A 14,621-nucleotide genomic window follows, 5' to 3' on the forward strand; every position below is an offset into this window, starting at 1 on the left:
GGGACAATTTTCCCAAAGGTCTCTGAAACTTCTGTTTTCTCGCCTATAAAACAAATTTCCTACCTATGTGCATGGCTTTGATGAGGAAAGCACTTACAATAAGCCTCTCCACTTAGGGACAGAAATGGATTCTTCCCATTTACCCTGGAAATAGCTTTAAATTAAGCCATAAAATGAACTATGGAGTGACAAAAATCTACAAAAATGAAAGGTTTAAACAACTTTCCAAGGTGAAATAACTTAGCAGGATTGCAAGAAAGAGCTGTCTTACTTGGATTAAATAGAAATACAGCCCACTTTAGGCAGTGGAAGGTCTAAATCATCAGGATGCTTTACCCTCAGCACACATTAGGAACCAGACTCAGCAGGCTAGCAGTATGTGTGACAAACTGTGAGTATTGCAACAGGTGAGCTATCAGCCCCTGAAGTTTGGTGAAAGAGGCACTAAAAGGTTAGGAGACTCTATTGTAACAGGGGATTTGACAGCCCCAAAGCCCCTGTGGCAAACCTCCACAGCAACTTATTGATCAGGTTATTGGTACCAACACAAGAAGCTCAATTTTAAATGGTCACAAAGTGGACTAGAAATGGACAAAATAACAATAAAAAGCTACAAAGAACATCAAAATAGAAACTCAGAAGAGGACAACAATTTCAAAACCTTGACATATCAAACTATCAAAGGAACAAATGAATTGGTCTCAATCCCCCAAAGTCCTTCTGGAAGAGTCCAAAATTTATTTTGGATAGTTTTATTTTACAAATTTTCATCCAAAGAACAGCAAATAGTTGAGTGAGGGAAGATTGAAGAATGTCTTGTTATTTCCAGAAATGAAAGAGATCTCAAGAAGAAAAGTTATAGGAATATCATGGTCAAATTTCAAAATTCCCAGGCTAAAGAGAAACTATTGCAAGCAACAAAGAAAAAAATGCATACTGCAGAAAAGCAATCAGGATTTCACAAAACTTAGCAATTTCTATACTAAGAGACCATAGGTCTTGGAACCTTATATTTCAAAGAATAAAGAAGTTGGAGTTCCATCCAAGAATAAGTTATCCAGTTGGGTATAATGAATGAAAAAAAATTGTTTTGATGAATTAAAAGACAGATATTTGTAACAAAAAAATCAAATATCATTAGAAAATTTGATACAAAATTCTAAAAAAATAAAGAAATCATTAAAGACTATAAGGTCCTAATTAAGATCAAGTTGCTTACTCATTATATTTGAAAATGTCATTTATATTAGTAATTTTTAGTTATTATTAATAGTATTCTTAAAATTGTTATTACCAAGACAATATTTTAAAAGGCAGGATTAAAATTGAGTATGATATACTTTTTTTCTTTTTTAATTTGGTTCGGAAAAGGAATTGAAAACACACTAATTTGGGTAAATCTATTTTTGTTGTATAATGAATTAGAAAGGGAGAGAAACAAGAAAAAGGGGTACTGATAGAAGGTAGTCCAATTGAGAGCAGTGGTCAACAGAAACAAAATACTGCATAGAAGAGAGACAGTGAAAAGATGGAGAGAGAAAAATAAAAACTGGGCAAAAATAAGATAAAAGGAAATATACAATTAGTGATCGTAACTGAATGTGAAGAGGAAGAACTCTCATAAAACAGAAGGAGATAGCAAAATGGATTGAAAAATAGAACCCTACAATATGTTATTTACGAGAAACACATCTGAAGCATAGATATATACACACACAAAATAAATGTGAAAGACTGAAGCTGAATATATTAAGCTTCTGCTGAAGTTTAAAAAAAGGAATGGCAGAAATCATGATCTTAGACAAAACAAAAGTAAAAAAAAAAGATCAAATTTAAAAAGACAAGAAATGAAACCATATCTTGCTACAAGGTACAATATAGAAAATGAAATACTATGAATATTAAAAATGTATGTATTAATTGGAATTGCATCCAAATTTTTAAAAAGAGAAGTTAAACGAGTTACACAATGAAATGGACAATAAAATCATACTAGTATATGACCTAAACTTTCCTCTCTTACAGCTAGAAATATCTTTAACAAAAAAAGAGGTTAAGAAGGTAAATAGCTGTTTAGAAAAGTTAAACATAATAGGTTTCTTGAGAAATCTGAACAGGGACAAAAAAGAGTAAACATTTTTTCTCAGCAGTATATTGCAATACACAAAAACTCACTTTGTTTTAAGACATAAAACCTTAGAATAAAATGCAAAAATGTAGAAATATTAAATATATTCCTTTCAGATCACAATGTAGAAAAATTATATTTAATAAATGGTCATGGAAATATTAAAAATTAATTGGAAATTAATTTAATTCTAACTAGTTTGTGAATCAAAAAACAAATCATAGAAACAATAAATAATATCAACAAAGAAAATGATGAGATAAAGTACCAAAATGTGTGGAATACAACCAAAGCAGTACTGAGTATATTGTATCTCTACTTGCTTACATCTGTAAAATGAAAGAGAAAATCAATAAATTAGCTATCCTACTATTAAAAAAAGAAAAAAATAAATAAATTTAAAATCCCCAAATAATGCCAAATTGGAAATCCTGAAAAATCAAAGGAGAGATTGACAAAATTGAAAGTAAGAAAATTAATAAATTTAACTAAGATTTTTTTATGAAAAATGAAAAAAAGATAAAATATTGCTTATGTTGCTTTTAAAAAAATTTTCTATATCAAAAATTTTTAAAAAGATGATTTTGTCATCAGTGAAAACAAAATTAAAGAAATCTATTTTACTCAATTATATGCTAATAAGTTTGATAAAGTGAAATGGATAAATTTTTAAAAATGTAAATTGTCTAGATTAAAAAAAATGAAATAAAATTCTTAGATAACCCGATTTTAGAAAAATAAATTGATCCATCAATGAATCCTCCAAGAAAAGAATCCCCCAAGTCCAGCTGAATATACAAGTGATTTTTACTAAATAACAATCAATTCCAATAGCACATAAATTATTTGGGAAAATAGGTAAAGAGAGATTCCTGTCAAATTCATTTTATGACATAAATACTGTGTAGATATCTAAACCAAGAAGAACATAGAATGGAAAATATAAACCAATTTCCCTAATGAATCCAAAAATTTTACATAACATGAGTACATTTACTGTACTCATAAAATTAGTACACTTTGACCAGATAGAATTTATACCAAGAATATCAGAGCTGGTTCAATGTTAGGAAAATCATAAGAAAAGTTAACCATATCAGGAACAAAACTAACAGAAAACACATAATTATCTCAGATAAAGAAAAATCTTTGAGCAAAATCCAGTGTCCTTTTCTGTTAAAAAAAAAAAAACATTAAATAGAAATAAATAAGGCTTTCCTTACAATGATAAGTAGTATTGATCTCAACCCATCAACAGCATTTTCTATTATAGGGATAATCTGGAACTTTTCAGAGCAGGAGTGAAACAAGGATGCCCATTATTGTTTCTCTTATTCCATATTGTACTAAAAATGTTAGCCTTAGCGATAAGAGAAAAGAAATAGAAAGAACAAAAATAGACAGTGGGGAAATAGAACTTTCTCTATTTGCAAATGATATACTTAGCAAATCCTTGATAATCAACTAAAAAATTACTTGAAATAAATAACAACTTTAGCAGTTGCAGAATACAAAATAAACACATAAATCTTCAGCATTTCTATACATCAACAAAGCCCAGAAGCAAGAGATAGAAAGAGAAATTTTATTTAAAATAGGTGTAGACAATAAAAATTACTTGAGAGTCTACTTGCTAAGACAAAATCAGGAACTCTATGAACACATATCACAAAACCTTTTTTTCACACAAATGAAATCAGATGTAAACATTTAGGAAAACATCAGTTAATTAATCAAAATAATAAAAAAGACAATTCTGCCTAAATTCACTTATTCAGTGCCATATTGTACAAACTACCAAAAATTTTCTTTATAGATGTAGAAAAAATAACAACTAAATTTATTTGGAAAAACAAAAGGTCAAGAATATCAAGGGAATTCATGAAAAAAGATGACAAGGAAGAATTGCTAACTATACCAAGTCTCAATATACATTATAAAGCATCAAAAGTATATGGTACTGGTTAAGAAATAGAGTGATGGCTACATAGAATTCTCAATCTCTCTATTTTTGTCCACCTGAATTTTTTATTTCCTTCACAGGTTAATTGTACACTATTTCAAAATCTGATTCTTCTTATGCAGCAAAATATATATACATATGTTGTATTTAACACATAATTTAACATATTTAATATGTATTGGTCTACCTGCCATCTGGGAGAGGGAATAGGGGAAAGGAAAGGAAAAATTGGAACAAAGGTTTTGCAACTGTCAATGCTGAAAAATTACCCATGCATATATTTTGTAAATAAAAAGCTATTAAAAGAAAAAGAAATAAGAGTGATGGATCAGTGGAATTGATTAGATACACAGGATACAGTAGTCAATGACCATAATAATAACTTAATATTTGATAAATCCAAAGACCCCAGGTTCTGGAATAAGAACTCATTATTTGACAAAAAGTCTTCTGGGGTAACTAGAAAACAGTTTGGCAAAAATGAGGTGTAGACCAACATCTTATACCATATAACAAAATATGATCAAAATGGGACATGACTTAGACAAAAAGGATGATACCATAAGAAATTAGGAGAACAAGGAATAGCTTACTGTTAGATCTAGGGAGAAGTGAAAATATAAAATAGATAATTTTGATTATATATGGATTTGCACAAATGAAACCAATGCAACCAATGTTAAAAGGAAAGAAAAGCAGAAATCTTAGAAATAAATTTTAAAACTAGTGTCTTTGATAAGGACCTCATTGCTCAATATATGAAGAACTGTAAAAACTGATAAGATTACAAGTTATTTCATAACTTCATGAATGGTCAAAGGATATGAACAAGAAGTTTTCAGATGAAGAAATCAAAGGTATCTATGGTTACATGAAACATGTTCTAAATCACTATTGATTTGAGAAATGCAAATTTGTTGCCTAAGAGATACCACAATAAGGTACCACATTACATCTATCAGATAGAATAATATGAAAGTAAAAGAAAATGAAGAAATGATGTGTAGATGGGGGGGAAATGGGAACACTAATGCATTTTTGGTAGAGTTATGAACTGATCCAGCAATCCTGGAGAGCAATTTGAAACTATGCCCCAAAACAATAAATCTGTGCATACTCTTAGATCCAGCAATATCATTAATAGGTCTATCTCCCAAAGAGAACCAAAAAAAAAATCCAAAAGAATGAACATGTGCAAAAATATTTATAGCATAACTGTTTGTTCTTGTAAAGAATTGAAAATTGGCTCAATAGGGAAATGGCTAAACAAATTGTGCTATGTGAATGTAGTGGAATACTATTAAGATATAAAAAATGATGAGCCCATGGATTTCAGAAAAGCCTGAAAAGAATTATATACACTGATGCAAAGTGAGGTGAATAGAACCAGGAAAACATTATACACAGTATCAGCAAAGTTGTGCAAAAAATCAGCTTTGCTTGATTTAACTCTTTTCAGTAATATAATGATCCAAGACACATCTAAAAGAATCAATTGCCTCAGCATGAAACCTAAGTGTAGATCAGCATGCTATTTTCACCTTATTTTTATGTTATGGTTTCCTTCCATTTGTTCTGTTTCTATGAATAATATAAAAAATATTTACATGAATGCATATATATATATATATATATAACCTATATTAACTTGCTTATAATATTAGCGAGGGAGAAGGGATGGGAGAGAGAAAATTTTGAACTCAAAATTTTATACAAAATAGAATGTCTTTACATGTAAATTTATATCATTTGCTATAATCCATATAAAATTGTCTTTACACATAATTGAAAAAATAACATTTCAAAGAAATAAAAAAAAATAGGAACTCTCATTCTTAGGAACAATGACTATATTCTTGAGGATTAAGGGGAATCCTAGGATCTGTCACCTTATTCTTTCTAGGGCCCCATTGAGGATACAGCTCCTCATGCTTGAAGAGAGCCATAATTATTTTTGAGGTTAACCAATTGATCTTTGTTTTTTTTTATTGTTGTTGTTGTTTGTTTGTTTGTTTTTTTAATTTAAGGATAACATCCATTCTAGTTTTAATGAAAAAAATTTAGTCTTCTGCACCCTGGACCTCTTCTTTGCTGGAACAGAGACAACATCAACCACTCTGCGGTGGGCACTGCTGTATATGGCTCTTTATCCAGAGATCCAAGGTAATTGCATCAGGCTATGTACCCCTGTAGAATTCTGCCCTAAAAAAATTTACAGAGAGCTCAAAAGTTTGCTAATCTCTTTTCATACATTCTATTCTTTCAATTCTCATTGTATTAGAGCAGTGATTATTATTTTTCATAATCATGCAGACCCCTTTTTAACAAGAAAATATTTTTCAGTTCCCCATATGATGTCAGTTGCTAACTAGGGCAGTAAAGAGAATATAGAATTGGGATCAAGAAAATGCAGATTCAAATCCTACCTCAGGTCCTTACTAATTATGAAACCCTGGACAAATCACCTAACTTCTCTAAGTCACTGTGTCCTCATTTGTAAAAATGGGGACAGTAATAACTCATACCTCACAGGGTTGTCCTGAAAATCCAACAAGTTGACAAATATAAAGTGCTTTATACTTCTTAAAGTGTTACATAAATACTAAATTCTATTGTATTATAGTTAATTATTATGTTCATGTACAACTACTTTTTGATTGAAAAGTAATATTTAAAAATGGGTTTGTATCCTATTGAACATGATAAGCTTCCAGAGGTTTCAAAATAGAAATATTTAAGTGAAGGATGCATTATTGATTCAATCTACATATGGTAATAAGGTCTTTAAATTTAAAATGTTAAGGAATCTTAGAGACCATGAAATCCCATTCCTTCATCTTGCAAATGTAGAAACTTAGGCTGTGAGAAATTGTTATTTTTTCAGGGTCTTCCAGGTAGGAAATTTCTGAGGTGGGATTTAAATAGAGGTCTTCATGATTCCAAGTCCAATGATTTATCTTTAGTTTCATAAGGTCTTTAGAACTTATTATAGAGGGCCATAATGTCCCAACCCATAATTTTACAGATGTGGAAACTGAAGCTGAGCGAAATTAAGCTCAAGGCTCCATCTCCAGGGACACCTAGCTGCCTCTCTCTTAAGAGCTTCAACTTCTGAAAGTCAGGTCATGATCAGAAATTCTATTTCATTGTTTAGTATCCAATGGCATATCTCATTTCTTCCTTAAACTAAAGATCAGATTAGGGATCCATGAACTGATTATGGATTTGCAGATTCCCTAACATTAACCACTTGGAGAAATCTACAGGTTCCAGACTGGAAATCCCTGGAATATATACATTTTTGTTCCCTTTAAGGTAACAAAATCTTTCTACTATCTGAGACAATGCCCTAAAGTAGCCTTCTAAGCAGCCATTTAGTATCTTGGAAACCAAATCAAGTACTTATTATGTGCCTTCTATGTGCCAAGCATTGGCAACATAAGTACAAAGAATGAAACAATTCAGAGATCTGGGAGTAAGAGAAACTGAATTAAAAGATTGTTTTCTAGTTCAGGCTTCTCCTGCAGGTGGTTATAAGATTTTGGACAAAGTATTTTAGTTAATTTAGTTTGAGTATTTATTAAATACTTACTTTGTGGTATACACAGGACTAATTATTAGGGATACAAAGAAAGGCAAACCAAAAACAACTTAACAAGCAACTCATCCCAGGAGGCTGAACACTGGATGCTGAATTCTATGGCCACAGCATCTCTTGACAAAAAGAATGATACAAAATAACCCTCACTCCTCTGCAGTCAGTTCCTGCTTCTACAATGAGTATGACAGAATGCCGAGAAATAGGCTTAAATATCACATTGCCAAAAAAAGCATTAATTTAGTTATAAGCTACTCTTGTGAAATTGTATATTACATATTATTGCTGTGATATGAATTATTTATATATTATGATATATTAAAGTTAAAAGCTTAATTATAAGCTTCTCTAAGTGGATAATCTAACCATTGTCTACAAATTCACTTTATGAATTGTGAAATTTCATTATCTGATCTCAACCTATTGATATTCCATCTCTCCCTCTGCCTTTCTTGATTGCTGTAATTTTCTCTTGGTTCAGTTTTTTGGGGTCTTTGGAGTAGCCTTCTTTTCAGTTCAGTAATCACCACGAGAGTCACCAGGGGTTAACATTCAAATCCTTTATTTGCCTGGGGCTGGACAGCTTTCTTAGAGACCTTCTGGAGTCTTGGTTTCAGTGGAGAAAAGCAGGAGGAGAGCCTGCCACCAATGGCCTGACTGAAGATGGAATGAATGTCTGTCCTTGGTTCCAAGAGCTTGAGCTCCCACCTCTCTTCTCTGCCCTTTGAAAGCGTCTCCTCTGTGGCTCTCAGTCCCTGCTTATATGCTCCACACTGAGTATAAGTCGATCATTATATCATTAGGAAATCATTATTTGTTGTAAGATTAAATCAATCATACTGAACTTAGAGTACTTATTAATCACCATGCTGAACTAGATAACCATTGTATCATCATTTCCATTTAGTACCTTGTAAGCATCCTTGTTTCAGGTGGCCTAGAACAGACTGCCAATCTCTTGACTCCCAGGTTATCATCCTCATACTAGCCACATTCTCTTCCCTTGTCCATCTTGACTCCTTGATAAACCTGTTCAATCTATACTTCCCCACTATAGTATCATCTATCTTGCCCTTTCAAACTTCAGGCTTGGTTCACTTTCAGTATCACTAGCCCTCACTCATATACTGGTAAGAAAATCACAAAACCATATTGATCATGGCTACTAAAAATTCATCTTACATAATATCAAAATTATTGCTATGAGGCAATTCTTTTACATTTCTCTAATTAATTGATTACAAGATTAATTGATAACAAGAAAATCATTTGCTTTAGCAGTTTTTCCAATCTTCCTCATCCCTTCTGCCAGGAACCTGGTTCCTGCTCCCCCAACCCTTTCAACTGTGCACACATTTCACTTTGCATAAGCTCATGAAGGACTTTCCAGGTTTTTCTGCCCAACATATTATATACAACAATAGTCTTCCATCATAATCACATATCACAATTCATCTAGCTGGTCTATAGTTGATGGGCATCCCTTCAATTTCCTTCAAATTTTCAAATTTTCTTTGTCCTGACAAAAGAACTGCTACAAACATCTTTGTATAGATATGTCATTTAAAAAAATATATCTCTTTTGGAACATGCTAGTAATGGTACTGCTAGGTCAAAAGGGTTAGGATTATGATTTATAATTTCATAGCCTTTTAAGCATGTTTTCAAATTGCTTCCCAGAATTATTGAATCAGTTTTTCCCCATATTGCCTACAACATTTGTCATTTTCCTTTTCTGGCCCATTAGCTAGTCATTAACGCAAGAGATAGTACATGACTAAATTTGAGAAGGCCATCAACAAGTGATACATCCACTTCTTTTTGTCTCATTTTTCTTAAATGTCTAGTCTATCTACTAATTTTTATCATTCAACTGAAACCACTCTTTTCAAAATAACTAATGATCTCTTAATCACCAAATAGAAAGACCTTTTCTTATTCTTCATCCACTTTCTCTTCACTTTCACATTGCCAATAACTTTTTTTTTTCTTTTGGAAACTCTCTTCTCCCTAGATTTGCATGACATTCTTTCTGAGTCCTCTTCTCATCTATCTACTGCTCAATCTCCTTTGCTAAATCTTAGTCTAAGTCACACTGGCAACACTTAGTCTAGGTCACTCTGTCCTGGGACTTTTCTTCTATACTATTTCACTTGGTGATTTTAGCTAATGCCATAGATTCAATTATCATTTTATGCTAATAATTCTCGTCTATTTATCCAATCATAATTTCTCTGCTGATCTTCAGTTTCCCATATCCAATTACCCATTAGTAAAATCAAAACATGCATGTTCTACATTTTAAATTATATATATGATATATAATCACAGAATTCATTCTTTTTCTCCTAAATCCTCCTCTCTTCCTACCTTTCCTTTTACTATAGCAACCTCTCAATCCCTTAGTCTGAAAAGCTAAAAACCAACTTCAGATTTTTCATTATCTCTCACATACACCCCATTTATTTTTTTTGCCAAGGCCTGCTTATTTCCCCTTTGAAACATCCTTTGAATATGTTCTCTTCTTAGTCACTTTCCTCCCCTTGAGCCAGAGTCATATTCCCTCATATCAGGACTCTTGCAATAGGCTGTAGTGGGGTCTAACTGCCGCAAGTTTTTCCCTTCTCCAATCTATTTTCTATTCAATTATCATTGAGTGATTCCCCCCATTCAAAACACTCCAATGTCATGTTATCATCTTTAGGTTCAAATATGAAATGCTCAATTTGGCAATGAAAATCATTTTTAAGTTGCTGCCTCCTATATCTGCAGTCTCTTTAATAGCTTATTCCATGAAACTTACTCTTTGATTCAGTGCCCCTAGCCTCTTGGCTGTCCCAAGAACAAGACTCTCCATCTTTTGGTTCAGATATTTTCTCTAATAAAAATTCTTGGAAGATTTTCCTTATTCTTGGAAGATTTTCCCTCTTTATTTTCCCTCCTGAATTTCCTGGCATTTTTCAATGACCACCTTCAGTAAAATCATTTCCCAATCCACCAAGATCATAGTATGTTTCCTCTATAATTATCTCTAATTTATCCTGCATGTCTCTTATTTGCATATTGCCTCTATCATTAGATAATAAACTTTCTGAGAGAAGGGGCTGTCTTTTTTCTTTCTCTTTTTTTCAGTATTTAGTAGAGTTCCTAACACAAAGTAGGTGCCTAATAAATGCTTGTTGACTTGCCTTGAAATACTTTGTCTATGTCTTCATAACTTAGGACTAATGCTTTGTCAGAAATAAGCTCTCATAGGAATCCAAATTATCTTTGTTCTAAATTATCATTTGTCCTTCAGAATTGCATTCTACATCTGGTTGACTTGGATGTCAGGGATCATTGGCACTAAATACAAGCTATACAAATAAATATATAAATAAAATTTAAAACCTTAAAAATGATCTGTTCTGATTTGATCATTTTAGAGATAGAGAAAAAAGGACCCAGTGACCAGCCCATGGACATTCAGATAGTGAAGTAGTGAAGCTGAAATCTGAATCCACATCTTCATCTCCAACTGTAATAAACTTTTCATGGTACCACATTCCTAAATACTTTCTCAACAATGCAAACATTCTTATTTGTAATTAATCAAGTCTCTACTTTTCCAGACTATACAGATTGCCATCTTTGCTGAAGCATCTAGTCAAACTTTCATCCAATCCCAGATGTTACTCCTACATGATTAGAAAACTACTGTATGGAAGGAGAAAAAAAAGACTGAACTCAAATTTAACTAGATGTGTGACTCTGAACGAGTCATTTAACTTGTTTGCCTCAGTTTCATCTGTAAAATAAGAGTAATAGTAGTACTGTCTTTCTGGTACGGTTGTGAGAATCAAATTAAATAATATTTATAATTTTTTTTTGCAAAATTTAAAGCACTCTATAAATGAGAGCTATTATTTGGGTCTCAAAAAAACTCTCCCTCTTCTTTCAGGTAAAATACAAGAAGAGATAGACAGGGTGATTGGCCAATCTCGGCAGCCCACCATGGCTGATAAGGAGAATATGCCCTACACTAATGCAGCTGTTCATGAAGTTCAGAGAATGGGTGATATTCTTCCTTTTAATGTGCCCAGGATGGCTGCATTTGATACCACATTGGCAGGATACCATGTGCCAAAGGTAAATTACTTTTTTTTGTCATGAACTTGAATGGGCTCTATGACTTCCATATATCCTAGGAGTTAAAATAGAAGAAGATGAAACAAAAACCAAAGATTATTTAAAAAAATTTCTTGGTCTGGAACATGTTTCCCATATCCACCTCCAAATGACCATAAAATGGCATCCCCAACAATCTTCAAGCACAAGAACTAGAAATATCAGCAGAAAAGATCTGTCTCAGTTGGGTAAAGAGGAAGAACAGATCATGAAATAATGCATCCCAGCAAGCTTTCAGCAAGTTTCACCTTAGCAAATCAGTGGTTAATTCTGAGTCCCAGTGCAGTGGAGAAGGCAAACCCCAGGACCCCCTACATGTGTTTCAGCATAACTAGAAAAACAGACATACTCCAGCTCTGAAAACACTACGTGCTTTAACATAGCCTTGGGCAAACAATTTCCAGTGGTCAGACTCCCATGGGTTTCAGTGCCAATACTCTATTCTAGTTAAGCAAATAGACTGCTGACAATGCTGGCCCCTGCCACGTGTTTCAGCATATCTGTGGGCAGTAGACACAATGCCATGTTTCAGCACAGATAACCTCTAATGACCAGATTGTAATGTACTTCAATGTAGCCCTAAGGAAATGCAAAAATACTCCAATGGCTTCAACACATGAGAGATGCCATCATTAGGACCTCAGCTCAACAACAGGTAAGCTGCTACATCCCCAAACTCCCACACTAGCTCTGGCCAACCACTTCATCACCTGCTTAACACAGCACCATATACAATGATCTCAAGTAGGTCTCAGGGCAACAAAAGTGCAGTATCAAATAAATAACCAATACCTGCAACTCCTGAACAAGAAGTCTAGGATAACAAGCCTACCATTGGAGAAACAGAGATCAAATTTAAAATAAAAACAAAAGGCCATGAATGATGATCAAACAACAACAAAAACAAAAGAATCTACCCATGGAAAGTTATTATGATGATAGAGAAAGAAGATAAAGCAGGAATTCAAAAAAGGACAACAATGACAAAACATCTGTGGGCAAAACTTCAAAGAAAAATGGGAAATGGCCTCAGATCCAAAAAGAACTCATGGAAGAACTAAACAAGAAGGTTTAAAATCATAAAAGAGAAGTAGAAGAAAAATTAAAGAAAAAAATAAGAGTGATACAAAAGAATCATGAAAAATAGAATCAACAACTTAGAAAAAGGAAAGAATTGAAGCAAAATTGACCAAATGGAAAAGAAAGCACAAAAGACAATTGAGAAAAACAACTCCTTAAAAGTTAGAATTGGGCAATAAGAAGCTAACAACTCTTTGAGATATCAAGAATCAATCAAATTAAAAGAAAAAAAATACAAACTAACTCAGGGAGCAAAATAATTGATCTGGAAAATAAATTCCACAATGAAAAAGAGGACATGGACATCATCTTTCAAGAATCATCAAGGAAAACTGCCCTGGTATCCTGGAATCAGAGGGCAAAATAAGAATTGAAATAATCCATTGATCACCTCAGGTAAAAGATCCCAAAATAAAAATTTCAAGGAAAATTATAGATAAATTTCAGAATTACTAGATCAAGAAAAAATACTATTAATAGCCTAAAAGAAACAACTTAAGTTTCAGGGAGTCACAATCCGGATTGCTAAGGACTTAGCAACTACAACATTAAAAGATCAGAGAGCATGCAACATGATATTTCAGAAGGCAAAAGAGCTAGGACTACAATCAAAATTTAAGAATAATAAATCAAGAGGAAATTGACATTCAATGAAATAGAAGGATTTCAAGCTTTCATAGAAAAATCATAAATTAAAAAATGCTATCTCTAATATCAAGACACAGCAGAAGTAAAAACAGGTAAAAAGGTAAAAGAAAACATAAGGTATTCAATAGAACCAAACTGTTTACATCCCTACATGGAAGATATCTGATACTTGTCATTCTTAAAAATTGCAACACTAACAATACTGCTCAATTTGTTTTATTTTATTTAGATTGTTATATTTCAAGATAATGAGTTTCATTTGTGATCCTACATTTTCATTTTATATTAAAATGTGGTTCTGTGATGAGCAGGCAGATTTCAGAAAATTCTAGCAAGACTTATATGAACTGATGCTGAATGAGGTGAGCAGAACCAGAAGAACACTGTACATCATAACAGCCACATTGTGTAATAATCAACTATGATGGACTTAACTCTTCTTAGCAATGTGGTGATGCAAGGCAATTCCAATAGATTTGAGATAGAAAAGCTAGTATATCGAGAGAGAATTATGAAGATTCAATGTGGATCTAAGTAGAGTATTTTCACCCTTTAAAAAAAAAGTTTTCTTATGATTTTTTTTTCCTTTTGGTCTGATTTTTCTTATACAAGATGAAAAAGTGGAAACTAAGTGAAATGAGTAGAACCAGGTATTGTAGAGCAACAACAAGATTATGTGATGACCAGTTATGATGGACTTGATGGCTCTTTTCAACAATGAGGTGATTCAAGGAAATTCCAATAGACTTGGGATGGAAAGAGCCATCCACAACCAGAGAGAGAGAACTATGGAGACTGAATATGGATCAGAACACAGTATTTTTACTTTTTTGGTTATTGCTGTTGTTGTTTATTTGCTTCCTTTTTTTTTTCCTTTCTCATTTTTCCCTTTTGTTCTGATTGTTCTAATGCAGCATGATAAATGCAGAAATATGTTTGGAAGAATTGCACATGTTTACCTATATTGGATTACTCACTGTTCAGGGAAGGGGGAGGATGGAGGGAGGGAGAAAACTGTGGAACACAAAGTTTTTCAA

General features: G+C 32.6%; 1 protein-coding gene across 1 annotated transcript in view; it reads left to right on the forward strand.

Moving 5' to 3' along the window:
* The window catches only part of LOC127563234 (cytochrome P450 2J4-like), a 36,868-nt gene that overhangs the window by 19,099 nt on the left and 3,148 nt on the right, over positions 1-14,621 (forward strand). The window contains exons 6-7 of the mRNA XM_051999560.1: positions 6,119-6,254; positions 11,630-11,817. Of these exons, the coding sequence (XP_051855520.1) occupies positions 6,119-6,254; positions 11,630-11,817 (324 nt within the window). The remainder of the gene's footprint in view (positions 1-6,118; positions 6,255-11,629; positions 11,818-14,621) is intronic.

This window comes from Antechinus flavipes, chromosome 4 (assembly GCF_016432865.1).
Source record: "Antechinus flavipes isolate AdamAnt ecotype Samford, QLD, Australia chromosome 4, AdamAnt_v2, whole genome shotgun sequence".
NCBI classification, from domain to species: domain Eukaryota; kingdom Metazoa; phylum Chordata; class Mammalia; order Dasyuromorphia; family Dasyuridae; genus Antechinus; species Antechinus flavipes.